Raw genomic sequence first — 27,642 nt, 5'->3', positions numbered from 1 at the left:
CCTTGGGCTTTCTCAACGCTAGCGCTCTACCACTTGAGCCACAGCACCATTTATAGCTTTTTCTGTGTACGTGGTACCAAGGAATAGAACCCATGCTAGGCAAGTACTCTACCACTAGGCCAAAGTCCCCTTCTTTGCATTTTTTATAAACATCTGTTATTCTTTTGATTTCTACTGAAGAAATTACATATTTGTTACTCTTGAATCCACCATAGTTCCTAACAAGCAGTTCAAAACAATGTTGAATATGACAAAGAAGAAAACTAAAGTGACATGTGGCAATGAGTTCAGTGTAATGAGTAATCAATCGGAACCTAATCCTCACCGGATGAAAATTTATCATTCCAGAAACTCTCCGTTGCTGTTATTGCATTATATTCAGAGAACTCAGAAGCCTAAGGAAGCAGAATGACTACCCACGGCTACTAGATAAAGGCTAGGAACAGAGACTCCTATCCCAACTTTCAGGGCTAAGAATGTGAAAAGAAACAACTCTACAGGACATTCTGTCCCAGAGGAAACACATCTTAAATATAATATTCAGATGAATTAATAAAATATAAAATTGGGGGGAAGTAAAAATGAACTGCAGACTACAAGTTGAAATAAGATCATGACAGCAGATCCTTAATCTGTTTGCTATTAGAACAGGATGGCATTCTACTCTAGTGGAATTCAGATATTCTTTTTGGAATTTAGAGGACTACAAGAAAAAGCTTACACAGGCAGAGCTGGGTCTCCTTGTAATGTAAATACCTTTCCAATGGGGGAAAAAATTACTAAAAGATGTTGGGTTTGTCTTCTGACAATATTTCCCAGACATTTTTTCAGTGTTAACAAAACTCTCTTGGAGTATAAGTGAATGTTTCTGAGGAGTGCTACTTTAAAGCTAAGGGAAGGAAAATTTCAATAAGAACCAAGCTGCCCCAATCTCCCTTTATTTTTAAACAGAACCATCAAAGGGCAGCAAACGGAAATATACTTAAGTGGCATTAATTCATCTAAGAGGACTCTCCAAGAGTTTTATTGCTACATAAGGGAAAGCCATAAACCAGCAGGAAAAGAGAGCAAAGAAAATAAGTCTGGGAGTCATCTTGTGTAAGAGAGTGAGCAGGTGGTCAATAATGTATCTTTGGTTGGTTTCCACAGCCGGGAGACAAAAATTCATGGCAGAGATATGGCCCACGAAATAGGCAACCACAGGGAAAAGAATCATGAAAGTTTGCAATGTGTTGCTGAATACTTCATATGAATATGAAACAGTACAACGTCCATCTCTTCTCTCCTTCTCAACACAACCAGTTTCATGTTGATACTAAATATCACAACCATTTGTCCAGTTCTTTTTTTTTTTGAGTACCTACTCTTATTGAAAGAGAATAAAAAGGATGAGGATGAATAGGACAGTGACTCTGTAGACCTGCAAATGACAATAGACCATCTCTGAGTCTGCTTCTTGTAGAGAAAGAACTGAAGTCCTTACATGAAAATCAGACCGGGGACTTGGATTGTGGGAGGTAGGGAATGCCTCATGATACTGTCATCTACCCCAAACCAAATCTATTACATTTTTCAAGAAAATCTTACAAATGTCCTTGAGATAAATGAACAGATTATCTCTGAGCTCCAATAATTCTATCAGCAAGTCCTTCTCTGTTCATGGAGATTTACATCCTTTACTAATTCATTGCTAGGGAAGGATGATATGGCAACAGACGCCAGAACACAAAATGAAAAGAAGGACAATAAAAATAGTAAGCAGAAGGAAGAGTAATAGCAACCCAGAGTTGGGCAGCCCTCGTGCTCTCTGAGCCATCACACCACCTGAGAACTGATTTGCATATAGCAAATTTCAGAGGGCAAAAAGAGCGCTATATATACTCATTGGATAGGCACATGAATTAAGTACCAAGAAAATTCCTAAAGATAAAGGACTGATCATTTTCCTCTAGATACTGAGAACTCTTATAGGGAGTCTAACTTCCCATAAAGAGCCCATGGAACTTTGAATCAGAAATTTATTTTTCAAGATGAATTACAGGTTTGCTTTACTTTGGGGGGATTAATGTTTTGCATTAAACAAATGTCATTGCTAAATAGACTTCTGGCTTTATTTCATACTTTGGATTTGAGATTACTCGTTTGCAGCGTCTATAAAAGAAGTATATATGAATTTGTATGTATGAATTTGGAGTTAAGCAGATATCTGTGGGTGAGGAGTAAATCTCTAATATACAACTTATGAAATATTATACACAGACAGTAGGCATTCACTATAAAAATATTACAAATATCAAAAAAGTACATTGAAAGATCAAGCTTCTTTAAAAAGGCTGTGGACTGATTATCATCCTGAACTAAACATTTATAGCTATTATTAGTTGTGGATTTTACTCTCTGTAGCAGGAAAATATGGCCACAATTCTGTAGACATTTTCACAAGAGCACTATCAACTTATAGAAATGCCTCCTGTTCTCTGAATTTCAAAGCCAAAGCTCTTTGTCGTCAGTATACAAAAGGTTATGGAGTTGACAGCTTTCTGAAGAAAAGGAAGCAGAGAAGAAATCCAGTTTGTGAGTAGTGACTACATGTGTCAATAGGAGAGAAAAGCAGAAGCAGATGCAGTATTTATTAATTATTTATTAAGATCTTTATCTTGTCCTTCTTTGGATGATCAGCCAAGGAGCAAATAATTGGTCAGTCTGATTTTTGCAAGTCTGGAGTGGAATGAGAACAAAACATACTACCTTTCCAATTCTTCAAAATGACACTGCAATAAACTTATAGAATTTGAATTTGCATTTACATTTTTCTCCTCTCACTTCTCTGTTTCCTTATTCTTTTCTTCCTTCCCCGCTTGTTTCTTCTTTAACTAATAGATAACACTGTGTTTATTCTATATCTAAGCACTATTTTAAACACTTTAATTCCCTGAATCCCTTCAGTGTTTTCTTGAATCATATCATTATCCTCAATCTCAATTTATTGTAAAGAAATAAAGAACAGATAAATGAAGTAACTTTCCTAGAATCACATCAGTGGTTAAATGATGAGTATAGCATTTAATTCAGACAGTTTAACTCAAAGTTGAGATACTAAACCACTACTGTGCTATAACACTATTCTTTAATTATTCAAAGCACCCAATGCCTGAAAGATAAGCACATTTTAATGAAGGGAAAGAATTGCCCTCCATTTTTCTCATTATTTTTTCTCATTCTTCTGTTAAACAATTCCCATTATCTTTCTTCTATTATTTCTGATACTGTCCCCAAAGGACTTTATTCCTGATCAATCCCAGCCATCCCAAATCTATTCTGTCTTTATCAAAGCACTTAAAGTAAATGGATTTCTTGCTTTCAACTCTTGACTACAAACTTCTTGAGAACAGATCATTCTTCCATTTCTTTTTCATTTATTTTTACTTATCTCTGACCACAAACAGCGTCTAACACTAGTTGACCAAATTTCATAATTCAATTAACTCACTGAAAATGGAGGAAAACAAAGCAAGGACCTAAGTTTGTTTTTTTTTTTTAACAAGTAAGTGACTCCAGAAATTCCCCAAATAGCATTTTACAATGAGACAGATGCTAGACACATAGCATAGGAATCCCTATGAGATAATGTTAAAATTTTTTTTTCTCTAAAATCTTTAAGTGAACAGATTTCTCAGTGTGTTGATTTCTGGTCATCTCTTGATAAACTGGAAAAACTGCCTAGACTTAGTGTACATTTTCATGACCAATGGGGGAAAAGTGAACAGTTCTAAGTAAGTCTGGCAGGAAGTAAGTTGTTCACAGAGTTCCTTATTCAGGATGGGGTGAATGCTGCCCACCCTACCCTACACATTCCCTCAACTCCCGGCCACACCCTCCAAGAATCAGGCTGCCAACTGCTGATCTAATTCATTCTCTTTATAGTTAATAAGATGAGGCCTTGAACATAATACAACGACATCACCAAAGAGCAGACATTTTCCATTTCTGATTCAGTGTACCAGTCCCTTATCAAATCCAAGAAAGCACATTTGTGAAGCATGTTTATCAGCAGAATTCCATGTTTTTGTGAATTTTTGTGCTTTGTAATAGTTTTTACTCATAAATAAGAGTTCTTGCACCCTTCTAGCCGTCTTAACTGAAGTAACCTCCAGACCTTTTACATAATTCTCTGTCCTTTCTTTCCTCCACTTGCATTTTGTCTGAAATATGTTCAGTGGATTAACTGTGAAAACCTTATGATTTTTCCTACCAGACAGCACATCCATCTTTCTCTCCCTCAAAATAAATTCCACCCCTTAAATAAATGGAACTTCCAATACCAAGATAGCTGTGGTTTGGTTGTATTCCATGCTTTGCCTATGTTCAAAGGGCAGGATGTTACCACGTAGGCTAATTATCTAGATGGAGCTGTGGTTGAAAAATGGTGGACTTTAGAAACCACCCCCTCTGTGGCTGATAATTTATCACAATTTGGTGTTTTAGGCTTAGCCCCAGCTTGAGATCTAATTTTTGTTCAATTTAAATTCATTGTTGGAAACAGTCCTGTGGAATGATTTCTGCTACTCATGAACCATGCAACAAAGAAAAAAACATATTTTCACTGACCAAGAAATTGTTGGATTTTTCTAGCTCTTTTATAATTTAGAAATTGCCTGGGCTAAATATTGCAACTTTAGTAGGATTGCTGTTCTAAGTAGAAGTTAGTTTTGTCTGTGGCGGTGGATAGAGAGAAAGAAGAGACATTTTTGGACAAAACTGACATATTATTTTTATTTGGATTTAATGTGCTATCATATACAACAAAAACTGTAGGGCTTGTATTTTCGTATCAAGTCACTTAGGATTACATGACTGAAATAAGCTTAGCTAAATAAAATGCCAATAATTAAATCTCCAAATAACTAACCCAAAGTAGAAAAAAATACATTTGAAAAATGGCTGTTTGAAAAAAATGGCTGGTGCCTTCTGCCTTTTTCCTCTAAATTCACAGGATGAACACATTCACAGAGTGACTCAATTAATAAATATTTTAGGATTAGAGAGAGAGAGATTAGGCTAGAATTTGTTATTTGGTATGAGGAAATTTTATTTCACATCTTCCCATAAAAATACAAAGCAAACATCTATTTCCATAATAAACTGCTGCTCATTAAAGGAAATGACAGAACATGAAATTGACTGGTTCACTTAATCTTCTAAATACACTGGTAGAGTACAGATAACCTGTCACAGAATGAAACAGAGAGAAGACCACTTCCTATGCCTCTCTGTCAATATTCTTAGAACCAATGGGGAAATAAAACATTCGCCCTCTGCTCCTTCCAGGAAGTTTTCCTACTAACTCAAAACTGAGCCCACTGTGTTCAAATTTTTCCGTTTTCAAAAGTCCCATCAAGACATCTAATAATGACTCATCTGGGTTTCACTTAAACTCTTAACCTTCTTGAGCTGGGCACTGTGCAACAATGAAGTATTGGAAAGAATGGTACTGATCAGATGCATTGTACTTACATACTTCTAGGTTGAATTAAAACCAGTTTGTACAACTACTTAGGATAATTCTTAAAGAACTAAGATCAAAACAAGTACCTAGTAAGAAGATATAGAATTACAAAAACATAGAAGACTAACACTAAAAGTCTCTAAGCAAACCCTCTAAAGCCTTTCTAGATGAAGCCCATTCACAAAACAAATTCTTTTGCTTCTGTCTAATATGATTTAAACTTTCTAGTTTCTATGACCTGAGATATTTTGGGAAAGAGTTTAAATTTTTGGCCAGTCCTGGGGCTTGAACTCTGGCCCTGGGCACTATCCCTGAGATTTTTCAAGGCTAATGCTCTACCACTTGAGCCATATCACCACTTCCAGCTTTTTTCTCTGCATATGGTACCAAGGAAGTGAACCCAAGGCTTTGTCCTTGCTAGTCAAGCACTCTACCACTAGGCCATGCTCTCAACTCACGAGCTTAATGTTATCACCTTTCTTGTTTTCTTTTTTTCTAATCATCAAATCATGTTGTTTAGAAAATTCCCGTCCAACCACAACTACCAATTTTTGCCTATGTGATTTCCTTGGCTGAAATCTACTTGCACAGACGTGAGCCAGTGTTGAAGCAGAAATAGCCTATAAAATTTTGATTTTGCATAACACATTACAATTATGTTAAATGTTTTTAGAATGTATAGTTCAGAGCCGAGAGTTTGGCAGAGCTGGTAGAGTGCTTGCCTAGCATGCACATAGACCCGGGTTTGATTCCTCAGTACGTAGAAAAAAGCTGGAAGTGGTGCTGAGCCTTGAGAAAAATATAAGAAGAGTGCTCAGGCCCTGAGTTCAAGCCCCAGGACTGGCAAATAACTAAATAAATAAGTATAGTTTAATGGCGTGTTGGTTGAAATTGAAATCTCCCTATGTATTTATTACTTGAGAAGGCCTCAAAACACTTGTCCTCAATTTTGTGGTGCTTATGCAAACTATACTAGTGTGGAAAAAAAACAGCACAGGGCCCCACAGTCCTTTGTGGGATACTAGGAAAGAATCTGTCTTTCTGTGCTCCTCAGGCCTAGGTATTCCCATGGAATGATGAAGACTTTATTCTTGGCAAGCCCTCATCATCATCTACTTTACCATAGAATTGTCTCTACATTTCAGATCTCCCATTTTTCTTAGAAAATGCAAAAATGATAGCTTCTGACTATGTCTAGCCTATTCACCACCTGTTTCCTATTCCCAAGATCCATCCTTAGTATTCTCTTGTCATCCTTTCTTCAGCGGCAGAGTAAATACTTGCTGTGTGACTCTGCAAGAATTTTGGAATCCACAGATTTCGAAAGATATTATCATTTCTGGCCGCTCTGTAAAGATTTCATGGTGAGCTTCTCATTTTTATTCTCTCTTTGATTTAAAAGAAAAAGTGACACATCATGTTTCTTTGTCTATAAATTTTGTTTTTTATTTAGGCTTTTCTATCTATTTCTGATAAACTACAGAGAGGTTGAACAAATTCTCTTTATCGTATCCCCAACTGAAAGAAGGGGGACATAAATATTGAAAAGTAATGGAAATCATAAAATTGATCTACTTTACTGACATCCAAAAGTATGAGCACCTAAACTCAGAAATTCATTTAACTGTAAGATATGCAAATGAAGGAAATGAACCCCCAGTGAAGACAAGTGGCTAAGATCAGAACTAGATCTTAAGTATTCTATGCTCTGAAAACAATGATGTTTTCATGTTATGAGAACAAGAAAAAAGAGTGAATTTTATAATAGTTTCTTTTAAAGGTTCTCTCTCTCTCTCTTTTTTAATAAGTTATTTAGGAGCTAACAGTATTCCAGTGAAAGAAACAAAAGGAGTTAATTGCAAGCTTCAAATATGTGAGCTATTATTTTAAGACAAATATTCTCCAGATGTGTCCCACCTCCTTTGAGAATGGAAAAACAGAAGAAATAAGCTTGAAGTTCAGCAGAAGACATTCAGATTAGATGTTTGGAAATCTATGACATACTGCATTTGGTTACTGAGAATGTTGTGAAATCTCCTGTGGAAAGCTTCTGGGATGTGGTGATTAGCTATTCATCTCAGGGGGTTGTATGTGGCACATTTCTAAAGCTGGGGACAAACCCTAAACAATTTCTCAAAGTCCCATGAGGTCATCATATTCTTCCTATACTTATTAGGTGGTTGGCTGCTCTCAATAACAGTAGAATTCAGGATCATCCATGATACATGTAACTCATGCTCAATTTTACATTTATATTAGTATGAAAAATGTAAGTAAGCATATAACCTAAAACCAATGTCCAATTTCTCCATTGGATTGATTGACCAGCATCTGATAGGTTCTGGCTTCATGAAAATTTAGTGCTAAGAGTAAAGAATGTGGGATCTAGTCTAAGATTTTGTTCTGTATAACAGAAAATTTCTTTACTTTTCAATCAAGAAGAAAGTCTTAACATTGGAGCACAAAATAAAGAAAAGGGAGAGAGCAAGTAGACTGCCTTTAAAATAAAGTAGGAAGCTCGTTAGTTTACACATTGGGTGGTGGCTTCCTTCTGAGAAGTAATCAAATAGAAATGTTAGGTCTCTGACTTGGAATGCAGCATTGATAAGCATACAATCTTGAATTTCAGAAAACGAATGAATCATAGAATGGGAGATTAATTCAACTACTTCAATGTCAAAAGATGCACCAAATGAATATATAGGATTAGTATTTTCATGTATCTGGAGTGTATCCAAGATGCAAATTCAAAGCAAGTGCTCAAACATATAGTTAAGATTATAATAACGTGTGTGTCCATTGGCTTTCCTTACCCTGGCCACTCTTGTTTCCTCATACATACAAATTTTGTCCAGCACCAATCTGGACATGGCATTGACTGGTTCTCCCAGTTACCCAAAGATCATTTGTCCTTAGACAAGCATTCATATTTCAGAAAATTTCAATGCAGAGAAGAGAAAGGAGGGAGTTTACAATACATTTATTGTGACAAAGCAGTTGAAATGTGCTTTGTTTAGTTTGGGTTTATGGCAGTACTTGGGTTTGAACTCAGGGCCTGGAACTTGCTAGACCGATGCTTTATTACTTGGAGCCACACCACCAACTCTTTTACGCTTTAGTTATTTTGGAGATAGGGTCATATGATCTCTGATAGCATCATACTTTGATCCTTCCACCTACAGCTTCTCTGGTAGCTGAGATTGAAGACATGTACTACCATGTACATCTTGTTGAGATGAGACAAGCCCCAGTGATCTCAAACTGGGATCCTTCCAAGAGGCATGAAAAACTGTGTCCCCTGAAATGTGTGATTTCTTCTCCTTTCCTCTATCCTCAAAGAGAAATGAATGCTACTCACATTTAAGCTGCTCTGGATTTTCTCAAAGGATACCTCTTCCCTCTATTACTTAGAGTTATTCTATCTTCCACCCATCCAGAGAGACTCAAGGCTCAGTTCCTACTAAAATGACAATCATCTCATACCACCCTACTCTCTGTGCTTTATTTTTCTGCATAACATCAGCATCCTATATATTTAGCATGTTTTCATTCATCTATCCATTCACTTCTTTCTTTGGGAATCAGGCCTAACTAAAACTTCAGTTATATTGTACTTGGTTTTAAACTCAGGTTTCACAGTTCCTACACAGAAAATCTACACTTTTGAGCCAAGGACCCTTTCCCCTTTTGCTTTCATTACTTTTAAGATAGCTAAATTAATATTAATATTAATAAGGGGTTAATTATAAAAGTTTTGATTATGAGGGTTCATCATTAAAAACCGAGAAGTAAAAAGAATTACATTTCTTGTCCTCATAAAGCTTACAGTCATATTGCCTAATGGGGGATATAAAGCAACAGGAAAAAATTTTTCATTCATGTTAAACTTTTAGTAGTAGGAAGAGAATAATCATGATTGAAAAGGTGGAGAAAGCATCATGAAACAGGCAAGAAATGAGTTCTATTAGAAAGATAGGTATTGTGAAGTTTGCCACCCTCAAAATTCATGTGCTACTTGAAAAGCAGAAACCAGAAAAATGGCAGTTTGAAATGTGGTGATACTCACTGGTACCCCAGCTATTTGAGAAGGATGAATAAAGGGATAAAAGTCCAGGCCATCCCAGCTATGAAAGAGAGACCCTATTTGAAAAATACTTAATGCAAAAAGGGATCTGAATGTGGCTCAAGTGGAAATCATCTAGCTAGCAAGTAGATGGCCTGAATGTAAAACTCTGTACAACAATTAGAACAACTCCATATACCTAAATGTTAATCCCTGGTCTCCCAGAATGTGACTCTGCTTGGATATAAAGTCTTTCCAGAGGAAATGAGTTAAAATAAAGCCATCAATGTAATCTATGTGACTGGCATATAAGAAAAGACTCACAAAGGAAAGGTCATGTGAGGACACAAGAAGACAGCCATTTACAAGTCAAAGACAGAGCCCATCTTGCAAATGCATGACCTTGAACTTCTAACTTTTATTTTCTCCATAACTATGGGAAAAGATCTTTCTGTTTTGCAGTGCAATTGGTACTACTTTGTAATGGCAAACCTAGAAATCTAATACAGTAGATTAACATCTGGAGAAGAATCAAAAATAATAATAATAACAATCCACCAACAAAAGGAATATGACAAATAATGAAGTGAAAATGAAGATACTCAAAGTTTAATTACAGACTTTTGAAACCCTGACCTTGGACTTCTTACTTTCCAAAATTGTGAATAAGTTTCTGTTGTTTAAGACAGTGAATCTTGAGTACTGTTTAGGACAGCCTTGACAAACAGCTACACATTGTATGGTATTCATTATAGAAATCAAAACAAAGACATCTGCTTTGCTTTCTTCATAGCATTTAAGTTTGAAATTAGTAAGTATATTTTTCATTTTTACCTGTCTTTCTGTACTGGAATGGGGTTCCTGCTTTCTAATAGACTACTGTGTCTCCTATACTCAGGAAAACAATTGTAGCTGCTCAATAAATATTAGAGTTGGTTGGAAGCCTGACTCAGTTGGTAGAGTGCTCAAGGAATGAGTGAAACCATCAGGTATTGAATTGAAGTCTGGATCTCAGACCTAAAAAAGAGAAAAATATCTAATGAATGGCATACCATCAAGAGAAGATTTGATTTGAGAGGTGTGGAAAAGTTCAGAAGGCAATTCTGGAAAATATTGGAAGAGGAATAAACTCAGCTTGGCCTTTCTTCATGGGTGGCAAAACTAGGACTATTGAAAACTACAAATCCCATGTGAGAGTGAGTAAGGGGTAATAATTAATATAAACCTAGGACTCTTCTAGCAGTGGACTACAATAGCTCAAATCCTAGATACATAAGACCATATTGGATGATGCTAAATGAAAGGATCTTCAGGCTATAGAAACAAGAGCTTTATATGATTGTTGTTCTTAATGTACTATGTTACTTCTCTTTTGTTGCCCTTTGGTTAATCTCATATTGTTTCAGTATCTGACTTTGTTACCTGGTATATTGTATATACATTTATTTGAAATAGGAAAGGGCAGGGGGGAAACAAGATGATTGGGAGGAGTGGGGGAGGGAAATGGGGACAAAAACATGAAAGGGGGTGTCAATGTGTGAGAAGTGATGTACCCTCTGTCTGGTGAGTGTAACTGTGACCCCTCTATACATTACAATAAAACAAAAAAAGAATGAGTAAGGGGCTCAGCGGGTCACAAATCAGGAACAAATGAGTGTGGCTTATATTACCACATCACACATGGACACACAGACACATATGCAGACATGTGGTGTTAGACCTACGTGTTTGAGAAAGTTGGACTTAAGACAAAGATTGAAGGTTTAAATATTTAAACATTCCTATGGCTAGGAAGCCAAAATCTCATGAGGATGAATGCATGGACTGAATGCTTAGGAGCGTCTAAAATAATATATATCACATTATTCTGGTATGTACATTATAGGTCACATGAGGAAATCAGCTCTGACCAAATATTGGGAATCATTTAATGCTATTGAAAATGATTAGGATTGGCAACTCTTATACCAGAATGAATGACAGCCTTAGGTCAGCTAGATTTCTTTTTCTTTTGTCATTTTTAACAAGAACATTTCATGACCATTATTGTTTTATTCATGTTAGGTTTATCATTATTACAGTTAACCTCACATTTACTTTGGCTAGTCACCTCCTTTGAAAGTTTGACATTTCAGTTGGTTTTGATTTGTCCTTTTGGTTGTGTTCCATTAATAATAACTTAAACTTCAATAGTGCTTTCCAGCTTACAAAGAAATTGTATTATGATTGGTATACTAGAAAAGCTCTCGTGGGTAGGCAGAGATTCGAATTTCTCTTTTATATGTGAGAAAATGGAGGCTCAGGAAAGAAAAACACAGTTATAGACAAGGAGACTTTTCTCTTTTAAATCTATTTCCTATAAGATATATACCATCACTAAGTCAGCCTGACTAGTAAAGACGCATCACATATTACGTAGGTTCATCTTTGTGTATGCACACACACACACACACACACACACACACACACACCAGATGTCAAATCAAAATCAAGACATATCAAGGGGTGATTCACTATCCAATTATGTTCTGCATTGCCAGAAAAAAGAGGAACAACAAGAAAACCCACTACCATCATTTCTTCCTAGCAGGAATTCCAAGGCTCCTTCTTCCCTGCCAGGTGTTTTATAATGTTACACAAATCTGATGCTCTTTTGAGTAATTTGAAAGAACCACTGCACCACTTTGACCACCAAAAACATCCCTAGGGACTGGAGGGAAATTAGTAGGGATAAGTCAAGCAGTAAATTCTAACCAGAGCCCCTACATAAATATTCAGGTTAAAACTCAACAAAGTTTATTTAAATAAAAAGCCAGAGAAATGGCACATGGCAGACCTAAGAAAAGTGGTTTTACAGAGAGAAAGGCCAAGTCTCTTAGAGGAAATAATGGTAGGGAAGCAGGATCCCACTGAGTCTTTTGTTATTTAACTGGTCTTCCAGACATTTTTGCCTCCTTCCAGTTTTCCAGTATTTCATCAAATTGTCCTGGTTTGAAGATAACTAGAATGTGCCTGTAAATCTACAAGTAAACACAATGGATGGTAAAAAAAAAAATAAAAAGAAATTATACTTGAACATGATAATTTAAACAAGACTCTAAACATTCACACAATAAGACCAAAGGAAGATATATTTTTAAGAGAGGATCACGAGGACTCAATGCTATGTGCATATGATAATATAAAATGATGCTTATCAAAACGAACTCCAAGAAAGGGAGTTTGTTACTTTGCTTTTGTTTTTGTTTTTACTTTTTGAGTTTATCTTTTGTCACTGGTTTTTGTTGCTTTTCTGTTTTGTTTTTTGTTTTGTCAGTTCTGAGGCTTGAACTCAGGGCCTGGGCACTATCCCTGGACACTTTTGCCCAAGGCTAGGGCTCTGCCATTTGAGCCACAGCACCACTCTGGCCTTTTCTGTGTATGATATACTGAGGAATCGAATTCAGAGTTTCGTGCACGCTAGGCGAGCACTCTACTACTAGTGTATGCTCCAGGCCCTTGCCACTGTTTTCTCTTTCTGTAGCTTTTGTCTCGTATATAAGTTTATCTTTTTGGAGAAGGTGAGAGGAACACAGAAATGGTGGGTCAAAGGGTCAACAAATCAGCAGTGATACTCACTAGACACTATTGAAAGTAAACTACACAACTTGTGCAGGAGAGGGGTCAGGAGGGAAAATTGGAAAGTGAAAGAAGAGGTGATGCTGTTCAAAAAGAAATGTATTCATCGCCTGTCTTAATCTAACTATAATCACCTTAATAATAAAAACAAATAACTTTTTCAGATTGTTGTGTATAATCCAACAGATCTACAGAATCAACAAAAATGTGGAAGGCCAAGTATGCGAACATATTATTGAGGACAATCAGAACAGATTGGGGTTCAATAATTTAATCTTATCAATCCCCCAAAACAGAATGAAGTGCTAGCTCTTACAGTAGCAGATACTAACACATATTTCTGGAATGGATGAATAAGTTCAATTCTCTAGTAAGTACTTTAGAGATATTAAATCCTAGAGCCAGATGGGACTCAAGAAAAATGACTAAGCCACATGCCCAGGTCTTACACCTGTAATCTTAGCTATTCAGGAAGTTGAAATCCAGAAAATAGTAGTTCAAGGCCATTCCAGCAGAAAAGCACAGTATATTCCAACTCCACAATGCCAGGCTAGAAGTGATAAAGTACTAGTTTTGCGAGCAAAATGAGTAAGCTCAAGACCATGAGTTCAAATCCCAGTATACAGAGAAAGACAAACACAGACACAGACACATAAACAAAGAGAGATCTAAGTCTTGCATTTAATAGTTAAAAAATTGAAGGGGGCTGGGAGTGTAGCTTAGTGGTAAAGTGCTTGCCTAACATACACAAAGATTTCTTCGTACCACATACATAGAAAAAAGCCAGAAATGGTGCTGTGGCTCAAGTGGTAGAGCTCTAGCCTTGAGAAAGCCCAACAACTGTGCCCAGGCCCTCAGTTCAAGCCCCAGGATTGGCAAAAAAAAAAAAAATGAAGGGATTGTTAAGCTATGTATAATTGAATAAAAAAATAAGCCTAAGTAGCAATTTTTACTTAAAAACAATATGTGCAAGCTACAATTTGTGTTTTAAAGGGTTATAAATTATATTGGACAGTCACAGTCTCTGGGAAAATATGGGGTGGCAATAAGAAAAGTTTATTCTTGAAAGAGAAGAGCTTTCTGTTTTTGTTCATTTGCTTTTTTCCCCATCAGTCATAAAAGTGCTACTTTTATATTCCTCTTTGTAATACCTGGGTGGATCTTGTATTATTTCTGATAAAAAATAATAAATGATTGTTGAATAGGTTAGATATTTTTCTTCCACCTAAAATAAGTTTGACTATTAGTGAGTATAAATCAATATTAATTTTTGTTAATTCTTCCAAATGATTTACAACATGCATTCCTAGAGAAATAGAAAATATCAGCTTTCTATCTGCTCCTAATTTGCCAGCATGTGTACTAGTTTAAATATACTTGAAATAAACAGTTCTTTAAGAGTACTCTGATTTATGAAATGAAGAACATTTTATAAATCATTTGTCTAACAAATGTTTCTTCACTTTTTTTCCCTGAAGGAGAAAAAAAAAGATTAGTTTATTTAGAAAAGTTGGAGAGCAATGGATTTTGTGGTAGAGATTCATATTAACTATTTTCTTAGGTGTTTTTTATTAACTATTTTCTTAGGTGTTTTTTATTAACCAGTCCTTCTGTGGGCTGTTCACACTCTTGGCATTACCCTTGAATAGGATGTCACAAATTCAATGCATATTTTCTAAGAAGTGGAAAGCCATGGTCCAGAATTCAGTGAAGCAGAAGTAAAGAAAACAAACTTCCCAGAAAATGGAAATTAAATTGCTTATAGGCAGAAATAGTTCTCAAAGTGTTCCAGAAGATACTTACATTAAAGATTTTGATTTTGAATTCCTTTTTCTCTCTTTTCTTTCCTCTGTCTTTCCCTATCCTTTCCTCCATCTCTCCCGCTCCCTTCCTTATTAAGGTATGCAGTGCTCAACCTCTAAGGCCCATGTGGCTACAAAGGGGTAGAAGTGGGGAATACTGCCCTCTAGTGTGCACTTTCCCACACTGCACTTCCCTGGACTTAGATCTTCATCCACAGGATATTTCCAAAGGTCTTCTCAAGCTAGTTCTTATGAACAGATACACCCCATTTATTCTGTTGACCCCCTGATTTGAACAGAGTGATATTAAAGGGATTAGAAACAGTCTAGTCTTGTAGATAGTTAAACATCTCCCTCTATCTTATTTACACAACTAATTTATTTTGCAGATTCTTTCATAAAAGTTTCAAGATAAACTGCAATGAACTCCAGGTCCAGTTAATCAAATTCTAAACAAATGACTAATGAGTATTTAAGCAGAAGAAAGAAAAGTATATACTTGTGATAATGATTGTGTAAGTGATATTTGGGGCCTTATTGCAGATGTCTCATAACTCAAATCCCAGGGCCTCAGGAAGCAGCGATTGCCATGACCCAGAGTCTATGTCAAATTGGTGAGACTCATATCAATAGAAAAATCTGGGGCGTAGTTGTGACATGCCTGTCATCTCAGCTATAGTAGCCTAGGCTGGCCAAGGTTAAAAAAAGGCATTAAGAAAGAACCAGAACAACAACAACAAAAAGGCTTGAATGCATAGCATCAAGCAATAAAGTGTTTGACTAGTAATGACAAAGCTTTGAGTCCAAAACACAGTATTACCAAAATACAAAGTAAAACAACATTTTGGAACTATCACATAGAACAAATTCAGAGCACTTCTACGGATGTTTTTGGTGGAGTTTCTATTGTACGGTTTATTTATGTACATTTCTTCTGGTTACACACGTTGATTGTACAGTTACATGTATGTTTATTTATTACTATATAAAGCCATTCCAAAGGCATTTGGAAGATGGAATCTTTCTTCCAAATAGAAGAATCTCTAGCTTATTGCTGTTATATCCTCAAGGTACAACTTTCTCTTCCAAAATGCCTAGAACATTCCCAAGCAACAGGTCAGCATTTCAACCAAGAAGGAAGGAGGGAGCACAGCCATCCTCTATTTAAATCCTTGGGTTGCTTGATTCGCAGCTGGATTCAAGGTTCTAAAACTACAGGGAAAGAGTAGAAGTGATATTTAGAGACGTCTGGGAGTCTGTGTTATAGCCTGCCTTCTTACCAGTCATTGTCATCTGATATACCCTAGTCTTTGATTTGTATGCTTGTTTGTTTTTAAATTAAAAGGGAGCATCTTCATTTCATTTGCATTGTACCCATCAAGTTCTGATAACAAAGACTGTATGTGCCACACTGTTCTCTTTCCTGTATCTAAATAGATGCCAGTCCCTGGGCCTACTGGGTTTCACCAAGATGCTGCATTCCTTTCTCCACAGGTGATGGCTGTGTTGCCTGGCCTCCAACAGCTGCTGGCAGTGCTGCTTGTCACTGGCCTGACCTCTGTCAGGTTCATTCAGGCTGGTGCCTATTATGGAATCAAGCCACTGTCACCTCAAATTCCTCCTCAGATGCCACCGCAAATTCCACAGTACCAACCCTTGGGCCAGCAAGTACCTCACATGCCCTTGGGCAAAGATGGCCTTGCCATGGGCAAAGAGCTGCCTCATATGCAATATGGGAAAGAGTATCCACATCTGCCCCAATATATGAAGGAAATTCAACCAGCACCAAGAATGGGCAAGGAAATGGTTCCCAAGAAAGGCAAAGGTAACTCCACATGTGCATGCTGCTACAAACCAGAGCTCTCCAGCCACCTAAATTATGGAGGTGGTGGAAAAAACTACATTTGGAAACTTTTGTTTTAAATTTGTTATTTCCCAAACTCAGTTCTTGAAAAGTTCAAGTCAAAAAAAAAATACAGAAAACCTGTCCTCTGTCCCCAGCATCACACAAAAAGTTATTTTACATTTTTATGCTTTGCTTTGATTTTTTTAACCAGTATTAGAGGAAACAAAATATATTTAGCCATACCCTCTTGCCTTATACATTATTTTATTTATTCAGATATTCAGCAGTTTTCTAGTGTACATCTATTTTGGATCTGACATATTATTTTATTTATTCAGATATTCAGCAATTATCTAGTGTACATCTATTTTGGATCTGACTCTGGGCCTGATACTGAAGGATAAAGAATTGATTTTTTTTTAAACGATGACAAGTTAAGTCTTCTGAATAAAGGAAACAATGGTGTAAGAACCTGATGGAGTAAAATAAAAATCTTGATATAATACACATAAATCATGACATGTAACTCAGCACAGCCTAAATAGTACTTTCCATCCTGAAAGAACACTTGAAGAAATTCCCACTTACGTCCTCTTACCTTCCCTCTTTTCTTCTCTCTACTCCTTCTCTCCCTCTCTAATTCCCTCTTTTCTCTCCTTCCCTTTTACCTTTAATTTGTCTTTGTGTGTGGGTGGGGGGAAGTGGTACTGAAATTTGAACTCAAGGCCTTGTGCTTGCTAGACTTGCATTCTACCACACATCATGCCTTCTGTCTTGTTTCCTTTTTCTTTGTTTATGTTATCTTGAGATAGTATTTCTGAACTTTTCTTTTTGCGCTGCCTTTGACCCAGTCTTTACCCTCACTGCCTCTGGAGTAGCTAGAATTATAGTTCTGAACCTCCATCAGCTGACCATTAGTGATGCAACACCTATAAAGTATATATCACTTTAAGACATTTTCCTATAAATTCAGCTGACTTATCTGCAGTTCTCAGAGAAGCAACATTTGTAGAAAAACAAGGAGCTTCAGAGGTGCTGTCACATTGGAGAGAGTAAAGGTCAGGTCCACCAATTCTCACCACAGCAGGAAACTCAATCTCTGTGGCAAAACTAGATTTGGGACTCGTGCTGTAATCTGATATAGCCTGAAGGCTGGGATCTGAGGATCGTAGTTGGAGGCCAGCCCAGGCAGGAAAGTCTGTGAGACTAGTATCTCCAATAAATTACCAAGAAAAACAAAAGAGTTAGAAATGTGGCAATAAAGTTGTGGATTAAGTGTTAGGAGGAGTAGCCTTGAGCAAAAGCCTTGAGTATAAAGCTCAAGAACAGGGTCTGGAGTTTGGCCTACTGGTAGTGCTTGCCTAGCAGGAACGAAGACTGGGGTTCAATTCCTCAGTATCGTTTACGTAAAAAAAAAGCTGAAAGTAGTACTGTGGCTCAAGTGGTAGAGTTCTAGCCTCAAAGACAGTGTTCAGGCCCTGAGTTCAAAACTGAGGACTGGCAAAAAAATAAAACAAAACAAAACGCAAAAAACAAAAGAACAAAAAAATCTCAAGAACAGAGACCAGGACCAACATCTATACCTACAAAACAAAAACAAACAAACAAACATAAAAAAAATAGCACATTTTGCAATGAGAAGATAGATGCCTAAATTCAAGAAATGAGAGAGATTTAGTCATTAAACTCCCTGACCCAATTTTTCTTCAAATTTAGAATAATGTTGAGTCACTCTTTGACATGAGGTAAACAATGCTCAATAAACTTACTCAACCCTGGAATCTTTGAGTTGTTTCAACCAGCTGTTCAATAGATCCTCAGTGGATGTTCCAGGACCTGTAGTAGACAACAAGAATTCCTGACCAATGAGTGTGGTGGTACATACCTGTAATATCAGCACCTAAGAAGCTGAGAGATCACACATTTGAGGCCAGCCTGTACCACTTAGTGGGATAAAGATTGGACCCTTTCTCATACACCTGTACAAATGACTGCTTTGAAATAACATGATTTCATGGTCCTATAATAATGTTGGTTGAAATAAGAGTGTATAGCAAATTTTCTTTATGATTTGGTGGGCTGCTCAGGGGTGCATTTCGGCCTTTCTTTTTCTTTCTCTTTTCTTGAATGGGTTGCTTTGGATACCTTCTGTAACTGGCTGATGCTTCTATTTGAAAAGCAAATGAGGTCTATGAAACAGGAGGTCTGTTTTATGTTTCCTTTTTGTTCCCTGACAGTGACACTACAAAAGAGTACAGTGGTCAGACTTATGATGCTACTAATAGTTAAACTTTGGGACCATATTTTTTTGTGTACCAAGTTATCCTCAGTAATGAGTGAGATTCAGAGCTGTGTTTATTTGTGAAGACATGGCATCATTTAATATATATGCCTTGTATTTCAGTAACAATTTTAAAAACTGTAATACATTTCATATCTCTTCTCTCATGTTGTAGTGGGGCTATTTTATTCTTGCTGTGAAGATAAACAAGCCGATGGCTTGAGAGACTAATGGCCTAAATAACCCCGCCTAAATTTCATACCAACCCTAGGAAAACAAGCAGAGCTTACTGCTACTAAACCAATTATTTTTTTCCCTTTTAAAACTGATTATTGTCGGGTGTGGTGGCTCACACCTGTAATCCTAGCTACTCAGGAGGCTGAGATCTGAGGATCAAGGTTCAAAGCCAGCCAAGGCACAAAAGGACCTGAGACTCTTATCTCCAATTAACCTCTAGAAAACAGGAAGTGGGGCTTGGCTCAAGGGTAGGGTGTAGCCTTGAGCTGAAAAGTTCAGGGACAGCACCCAAGCTGAGTTCAAGTCCCATAACCCACAAAAAAAAAAGACAAACTGATTATTACCCTAAAATATATGTCACTTCTGCTAAAATACAATTTTAATGTGATAAATGATTTGTTAAGGAAGTAATATTTGAAGTTTGGGAATCCTCCAACATATTAAAATAATTAAGCAAATCTATTGACCCTAGGAGACTAGTAGAAAGATGTTATCCAGCCACATAGAAAATATAATTCTTTCCTTCCTTCCAAAGTCTACATAATGACTTTCATCACTCACATTATATAGTATTTCAGCACATGAGAAAATATTATTTAATCCTAAATTATTCTATTAAGAATAAAATCAGCCAGCACCAAGACAAATACCGCGTGTTCTCGCTTACATGTGGAACCTATAGTAATCAGAACTCACAGAAGCAAAGGAAAGAATGGTGTTACAGAATGATGGGAGACAATGATGGGAGGGTATAGGGTCTCAATTTCACAAGAAGAACATGACTTTGTTTTATCTTGTGTTGTTCTCTGAAGTTAATATAGTTGATAGGGGTGTTGGATGTGATTTCAAATGTTTTCAGAACAAAAATAACAAAGTGATAGATACGTTAATTCATTTGATTTAATTGTTCCACATTGTACTAAAAAAAAATACCATTACTTTGCAACCCAGAAGTATACACAACTACAATTTGTCAATTTACATAAAAAATTTAAATAATAACAAAAATACCGGGGGGGGGGGGAATACACTGTAACTTTAAAGTAGAAAAAGAATGACTCCAGCCGGGAGTGTGACCTAGTGGTAGAGTGCATTCCTCTGTCCCACATACATAGAAAAAGCTGGAAGTGGTGCTGTGGGGCTCAAGTGGTAGAGGTGTAGCCTTGAGAAAGCCCAAAGGCAGCACTCAGACTCTGAGTTCAAGCCCCACGACTGGCAAAAGATAAAAATAATAAAAGAATGACTCCAATTGTTTGAAATATACATTGTTTAAAATACACAGACACTTAGAACAAATAGGTGAGAATACCAATCTTTAGCCCTGAGTCAGGGTCTTATAGGCAACTTTAGAACTTGACAAATCCCCAGAATGAAAGTTTTATACTTGAAAATGGTTCTTCATTATTTTTTTAGCTTAGTAATGATAGAAGCAGCTGCACATATCAGATCTCAAAACGATACCGAAAATATACCCAAGAAATTGGCAGCTTGGTTTTCCTTTAAGTGCAGATATCATTCGGCCCTAGAAGAAAATGCCCTAGCCTTTCCTTCTTGATTAATAAAGGTCAGTAAAGGTATCGGGACTAAAAGCAAAACTGTCTTGGTATGAAGAATACCTCTGTCTTTCTTCCTTCCCTAATCTGTTTCCTTTGCTCCTTTCCCAGCAGAAATACCATTAGCCAGTTTGCGAGGAGAACAAGGTCCCCGTGGAGAACCTGGCCCGAGAGGACCACCTGGGCCCCCGGGCTTACCGGGCCATGGGATACCTGGAATCAAAGGAAAGCCGGGACCACAGGGCTATCCAGGAGTTGGAAAGCCGGGTATGCCTGGAATGCCAGGGAAGCCAGGCGCCATGGGCATGCCTGGGGCAAAAGGCGAAATTGGACCCAAAGGGGAAACCGGGCCTATGGGGGTCCCAGGACCACAAGGACCGCCGGGGCCTCACGGGCTTCCTGGCATCGGAAAGCCAGGTGGGCCAGGACTGCCAGGACAACCCGGAGCGAAGGGTGAACGCGGACCCAAAGGACCTCCAGGACCCCCGGGCCTTCAGGGGCCTAAGGGCGAGAAGGGATTTGGGATGCCAGGTTTGCCAGGTCTCAAGGGTCCTCCGGGCATGCACGGCCCCCCAGGCCCCGTTGGGCTTCCAGGAGTAGGAAAACCCGGGGTGGCGGGTTTCCCGGGTCCTCAGGGCCCCCTGGGGAAGCCAGGGCCGCCAGGAGAACCTGGCCCACAAGGCCCTATTGGAATACCGGGAGTTCAAGGACCACCTGGGATACCTGGGGTTGGAAAGCCAGGCCAGGACGGGATCCCTGGCCAGCCCGGATTTCCCGGTGGCAAAGGGGAGCAAGGACTGCCAGGGTTGCCTGGACCTCCGGGCCTGCCAGGGGTTGGGAAGCCAGGCTTCCCAGGGCCCAAAGGTGACCGGGGCGTGGGCGGTATTCCTGGGGCTCTTGGACCAAGAGGGGAGAAAGGACCTGTAGGTGCTCCTGGCATGGGGGGTCCTCCAGGAGAGCCAGGCCTTCCTGGAATCCCAGGTCCCATGGGCCCTCCAGGTGCCATTGGTTTCCCTGGACCCAAAGGAGAAGGTGGAGTTGTGGGGCCGCAGGGGCCCCCAGGTCCCAAGGGTGAGCCAGGGCTCCAAGGCTTCCCAGGAAAGCCAGGTTTCCTCGGTGAAGTTGGACCCCCAGGCATGAGGGGTTTGCCAGGTCCCATAGGACCCAAGGGAGAAGCTGGGCACAAAGGACTGCCAGGTCTTCCAGGTATTCCGGGGCTGCTCGGACCCAAGGGAGAACCGGGCATTCCCGGGGACCAGGGTCTCCAGGGCCCCCAAGGTATACCGGGGATTGCGGGCCCCAGTGGTCCTATCGGCCCCCCTGGGATTCCAGGACCCAAAGGAGAACCAGGCCTGCCAGGACCCCCTGGGTTCCCGGGGGTGGGGAAGCCAGGAGTGGCAGGACTTCATGGTCCTCCAGGGAAGCCCGGTCTCCTTGGGCCTCAAGGTCAACCTGGCCTTCCTGGGCCTCCAGGGCCTCCAGGGCCCCCAGGACCCCCAGCAGTGATGCCCCCTACCCCACCACCCCAAGGAGAGTATCTGCCAGATATGGGGCCGGGAATCGATGGCTTGAAACCCCCGCACGCCTATGGGGCTAAGAAAGGAAAGAACGGAGGGCCTTATGAAATGCCTGCATTCACCGCTGAGCTGACCACACCTTTCCCACCGGTGGGAGCTCCCGTGAAGTTCGACAAGCTGCTCTACAATGGCAGACAGAACTACAACCCGCAGACCGGCATCTTCACGTGTGAGATCCCCGGTGTCTACTACTTTGCATACCACGTCCACTGCAAGGGGGGCAACGTGTGGGTTGCCCTGTTCAAGAACAACGAGCCCATGATGTACACTTACGATGAGTACAAAAAGGGCTTTCTGGACCAGGCATCTGGGAGCGCTGTGCTGCTGCTCAGACCCGGAGACAGGGTGTTCATCCAGATGCCTTCAGAACAGGCTGCGGGACTGTACGCTGGGCAGTACGTCCACTCCTCCTTTTCAGGATATTTATTGTATCCGATGTAAACATTTAGAGAGAAGAAAGAAGAAGAGATTTAATACGAGAAAAGAAGAACATGATGCACCAAACATCCAAATGGAAAACGTGATGGCTTCAAAACTATGTAGTTGGAAACTTTTATTTAAGTGAAAATTTGGTATACCTTGTTAAAAAAAAAAAAACAACCAAGATGTATATTCATACTATGCACAGCAGCATGTACCTGAAAATTATAGGATCGATTTATTCATCAAGTTTTCACACTTGTGTTACACCCACTGGAATCTCATCAACTGTTTGTTGTATTCTTCCATGATGACCCACTCATTCAGATCAGATCAGCTAAAATATGTCAGTCTGAAAGATCACAGCTGATGAGTATAACATGCATATTGTTTCCTTTAAAGTATTTAAGAATATGACTCAAAGAAACAATAGCAATTATATGTCATACCTGCTTGCATAGTTTCCACTCTGTCTTTGCCACGGAATGTTGTAGGAGAGTTTAGTGTAACTGCTCCAGTGATAGGGGATCCTGGGTTACCATGGCAGTCCTTTCTAGCATAAGGGATAGTTTTCCTCCCTAGGTGGGACACTGGGCGAGAGGCTGGTGTAAGGCCTAAGACAGAGTACACAGCAGTTGACAACCATCCTGGGAGATACCAACAAATTAATACATTTATCCTCAATTGTGTTTTTTTTTTCTTCTTTCTTCTGTGTAATCTATACATCCAGTTTAACCAATAAAACATCTGGAAATTATGAGAGAGAAAACACTCTTCCTCCAATAACAATCCAATTGATATTAATAGCAGTTATCAATTATGTTTACATGAATTAAGTATTTCTTTCTGTCCTCCCCCCATAACAAACAAAAAGAGGTTTCAAACATGGAGATTTTTTTTTTGCACTAGCTGTGAATTTCAAAGAAATCTACCAGTGTCATCTGAGCTTACAAAGTCAATTTGCAAAATTTATTTGAGAAGAAATTCAAATGACAGAGGAAAATAAATTTGCATTAAAATAATTATGAGGTTTGAAATTTAAAAACCAAATATGCTACTTCTAGCTGTGAGTGCCACAATTGTAGGAAAGTCCTTCTTTGCAGTGGCCTAAGGAAGAGGCCAAAGAGGAACAGCAGCCCGGGGTAAGAACAAATCAATAACCAAAATGAGTTTGAAAGCGAGAGATATTTCTTGCCAGGTCTTAGATAGATACACTGCCCAAACCACCAACTATTTAAACTCTTCTATTAGCTTGTTGCTTTGAGCAAAGACTACTAGGACGCTATGGTGATCAAACCTTACGTATTTTTTCTCAAAAGTTAAAAGCATGAGAAAAATGTACATATAAATGGAGAAATACATGAATTAAATATTATACAAAAGCACATGGAAATGGACTGATGTCAAGTCTGAATTAGAGAAAGCCTTTTCTTGGTCTTATATGTTTCTTTCTCCAATATATAAGCACCATTTCTTCTCCGTTTTTAAGACAAATTATTTCATCACTAACAGTTTTCTTACTGCTAGTTATACAAAGTACTCTCACCATCAAAAAGATGACTTACCCATCCTTTATTTTCAAGGTAAACAGCATCACTGTGGCCAGATATCCTTTGGGTTGGTCTTAAGAGTCCTGCTTTGGGGCTGGCGACTATGAAGGTAACACAGATTCAGTGGGCTCCTTCTGTTAAAGAGTTACATTGAAATGGCATGGAACCAAGCCAGGCAACCTGATTTATAAAATAATATGTCACTGTACATGTATGAACTTTTAATTTCCATCAAACAAGAGAGAAATTAGCTCTAGCCAAAATCAAATTTCACTCTAAAAATATCTTCCAACTTATTTATTGGTTGTTATTCAATTGCCTATATATGTGTGTATGTGTTTATGTATATTATCAGGCATATGCTTCTAACTTTTAGATGTAATAGGAGCAAAAATCATGCCAGATACTGTGTATTCTACAATGGTGCTAATCTCAGAGCTAAATGATACTTCATTTAATTTAAAAAAAGAGTTTTAAATAATTATCTATGTACTTGTTTCCCTTTTGAATGTTGTACATCATGTTAACACATTGTTGTGAAAGTAGATAAAACAACTATATATTCTAAAGTCTAAAGATAGTATTAGGATCACCATTTAATTAAAAACTAACTAGAACATTTCCATGTGAAATGGACCAAACTGGCATTGCTCTTATTTAAACAGAATTTTAATGCAGAGTGATATCCTTCAGGGGAAAAGAATGTCTATAAAGGGTGATTGTCCTCAAATATTTGCCGAATGCAATGAATGGTGAACAGACTGCTAACTTGTTTGAGTTTCCATGATAGATTTGAGACTCAATGGCAAATCATTTTTGTACTGAAATTTTTGTACTGATTTGAAAAAAGTTATTAAATATCTTTAAAAATATGTCTCTTCTTGTTTTTTTGTCACTTAGTTGACATTATAAGTTGACATTATACATTTTTTCAAACAAAATCCCTCATTTACTATTTAGCTGCTAAACCAGAAGTCTAAAATAATCACCGCTTAAGCCAGACATTTTGCTCATCTTTGACATCACAAGCCTGAGCATACATAATCTAGGACTCCTATGGGAACTTCATCAGAACCCCAGAGATCATTTACTGTCTTGCTGCTTTTCCATCTCAAGTGTGTTGCCCTTCTCTTCATAGCAGACGATAGCCATCACAATTATATTTTAGCCAGTAAAAAGGTAGGAAAGGCAAGAACAGGGGTTTTGTTCTTAAAAAATTTAACCAAAGCTGGGCCCTGGTGGCTCATGCCTGTAATCCTAGCTACTCAAGAGGCTGAGATCTGAGGATTGCAGTTCAAAGCCAGCCTAGGGAAAAAAAGTCCGTGAGACTCTTATCTCCAACTAACCACCAGGAAACTGGAAGTAGTGCTGTGTCTCAAAGTGGTAGACCACTAGCCTTGAGCTGAAGAGCTCAGGGATAGCACTCAGGCCCAGAGTTCAAGACCCACAACTGACAAAAAACAAAACAAACAATAATAACTCAACCCAGCAGCTACTTAGATCTTTCCCTCCCACATATATTGACCAAATAAGCCACTTCACCTCAATAATCTGCAAAATAAGTAAGAAATTTATGTATGTATTCTGGAAAACTCATGCCCAGCTAAAAATCAATACAGTTAAGAAGAACAAATATTAGTCACTGCATCTGTCAAAGACATTATAAAAAAATGCTATAGATCTCTCTTCTCCTATTAAAAACCATTCTTTAGACTTTCCATTCTATTTGTCACATTAAAGCCAAATTATTTGAGACAGTCGTGAGAGAAGGTCTTAATAAGCCACTGATAAGAAAGGAACACTTTGTGATGACTTCACAGGCCCTCAAATGTCTATAATTTACCATGTCCAAAATATGATTGAGGAACTATTCAAACTGTATAAGGAGCTACTGTGTACCACCAGTCTGACTGGCTAACTTACTTGTTTGAGCCACCATGCTGGAAGCTCAAGCCCACAGTCCAATTAGTTCAGTTTTATTCCACAGCCAAAGGAAGTTACATCATACTCATAGCTTTTGCAATTGGTAAACGAAATGACAAAGGCAAACAGAATGACACACAAAGGAGAAGCAGGCAGGGAGGAGTAGATGGTTAGCTTTCAGAATGTTAGGTTAACAGAGACAAACTACCATCACTATATCCTTTATTCATGAGTTTCATCATTTGAAATTTTTTTTGTTAATTCCTGGCACAAGTGCTATAAAGTTTAAATTCAAATGTTCACAGCATCCCAGTTTAACAAGGTATTCAGGAACCTCGCTGCAATGCTGCAACCCAAGATGTACTGAAAATTTCCTCTGCGGTATGAAAACCTTTCCAGAGACTTATTTTTCTTTGTTATCTTACTGTGAGTAAAAAAATAACAATTTTATTAGGATCAAAACACTTTTATATGAAAGTTTCTAAATCCTCCAGAGAGCTACATTTCACATGTCTTGTTAAAACTATCAGGTCCAAGAAATTAATTTTGTAATAAGCTTAGCCAAGTCAGTTTTCCTCGTGACAAGCGAGTGGCTGGCAGCAATGTTCACATCTGCGCCTCATTCGTGCGATGTAAGACAAGTGGAGAAAGCTGATGGATTGTTTTCAACTCTGCCTACTACTGCTAGTGAAAGTGTCTTTCTAGACAAGGACAGCACTGTCCTTGTCATTTACCCTGCCAAACAAGAATCTCCAGTACAGATAATATTCAGACATTAGGAGGGCTTTAGAGTTGGACTGCCAAAGAGAAAAATCTTGGCTTCTGTACTATCAAAGGTCATATGTTGAGCCAATTACTTAACTTTTCTAACCTTTAGTGTTTGCACCTGCACAATAGGGAAAGGTGGTAGGTCATAGTATGGAAAACCAATAATTTTTTTACATTTATTTAGTGCCAACTGTGGCCAGAAACTGTTTAATAGGTCTTTATGTATTAATTTTCTTACTTCTCTAACAAACTCTATTATTAGCTTCATTTTACAGCTGAAGAAACTAATACATGGCAATTTGTCCCAAATGTAATCTAATAAATGACAAGACCAGGATTTCAGTAGAGCTTATTCTAGTAGCTTATACACTATTGTCTCAAGGAAGGAGACAAAAATTCTTAGTTATCTAAGCTGTGTGTGGGGATCATACCTATATCCTAGCTACCTAGCTATTAAAATCAGGAGGACTGAAGTTTAAGGCCAAGTTGGCAAGACCC

The 27,642-nt window shown here is 38.3% G+C and overlaps 1 protein-coding gene across 2 annotated transcripts in view; it reads left to right on the top strand.

The window, feature by feature from the left end:
• Positions 1-25,266, top strand: part of Col8a1 (collagen type VIII alpha 1 chain) — a 127,667-nt gene extending 102,401 nt beyond the window's left edge. Inside the window, exons 3-4 of one of the 2 annotated variants that reach the window (XM_090347402.1) lie at positions 16,484-16,814; positions 21,021-25,266. In XM_090347402.1, coding sequence (XP_090203528.1) covers positions 16,487-16,814; positions 21,021-22,924 — 2,232 coding nt within the window. In that variant the 5' untranslated portion in view covers positions 16,484-16,486 and the 3' untranslated portion in view covers positions 22,925-25,266. Of the gene's footprint in view, positions 1-16,483; positions 16,815-21,017 lie in introns of both variants that reach the window. The other variant, XM_090347392.1, reaches the window with a different exon arrangement.
• Positions 25,267-27,642: the final 2,376 nt, after the last annotated feature.

This window comes from Megascapheus bottae, chromosome 1 (assembly GCF_031878675.1).
Source record: "Megascapheus bottae isolate mThoBot1 chromosome 1, mThoBot2.hap1, whole genome shotgun sequence".
Lineage (NCBI taxonomy): Eukaryota > Metazoa > Chordata > Mammalia > Rodentia > Geomyidae > Megascapheus > Megascapheus bottae.
The sequence above is the reverse complement of the archived record's forward strand: the minus strand, read 5'-3'. Positions and strand labels throughout refer to the sequence as shown.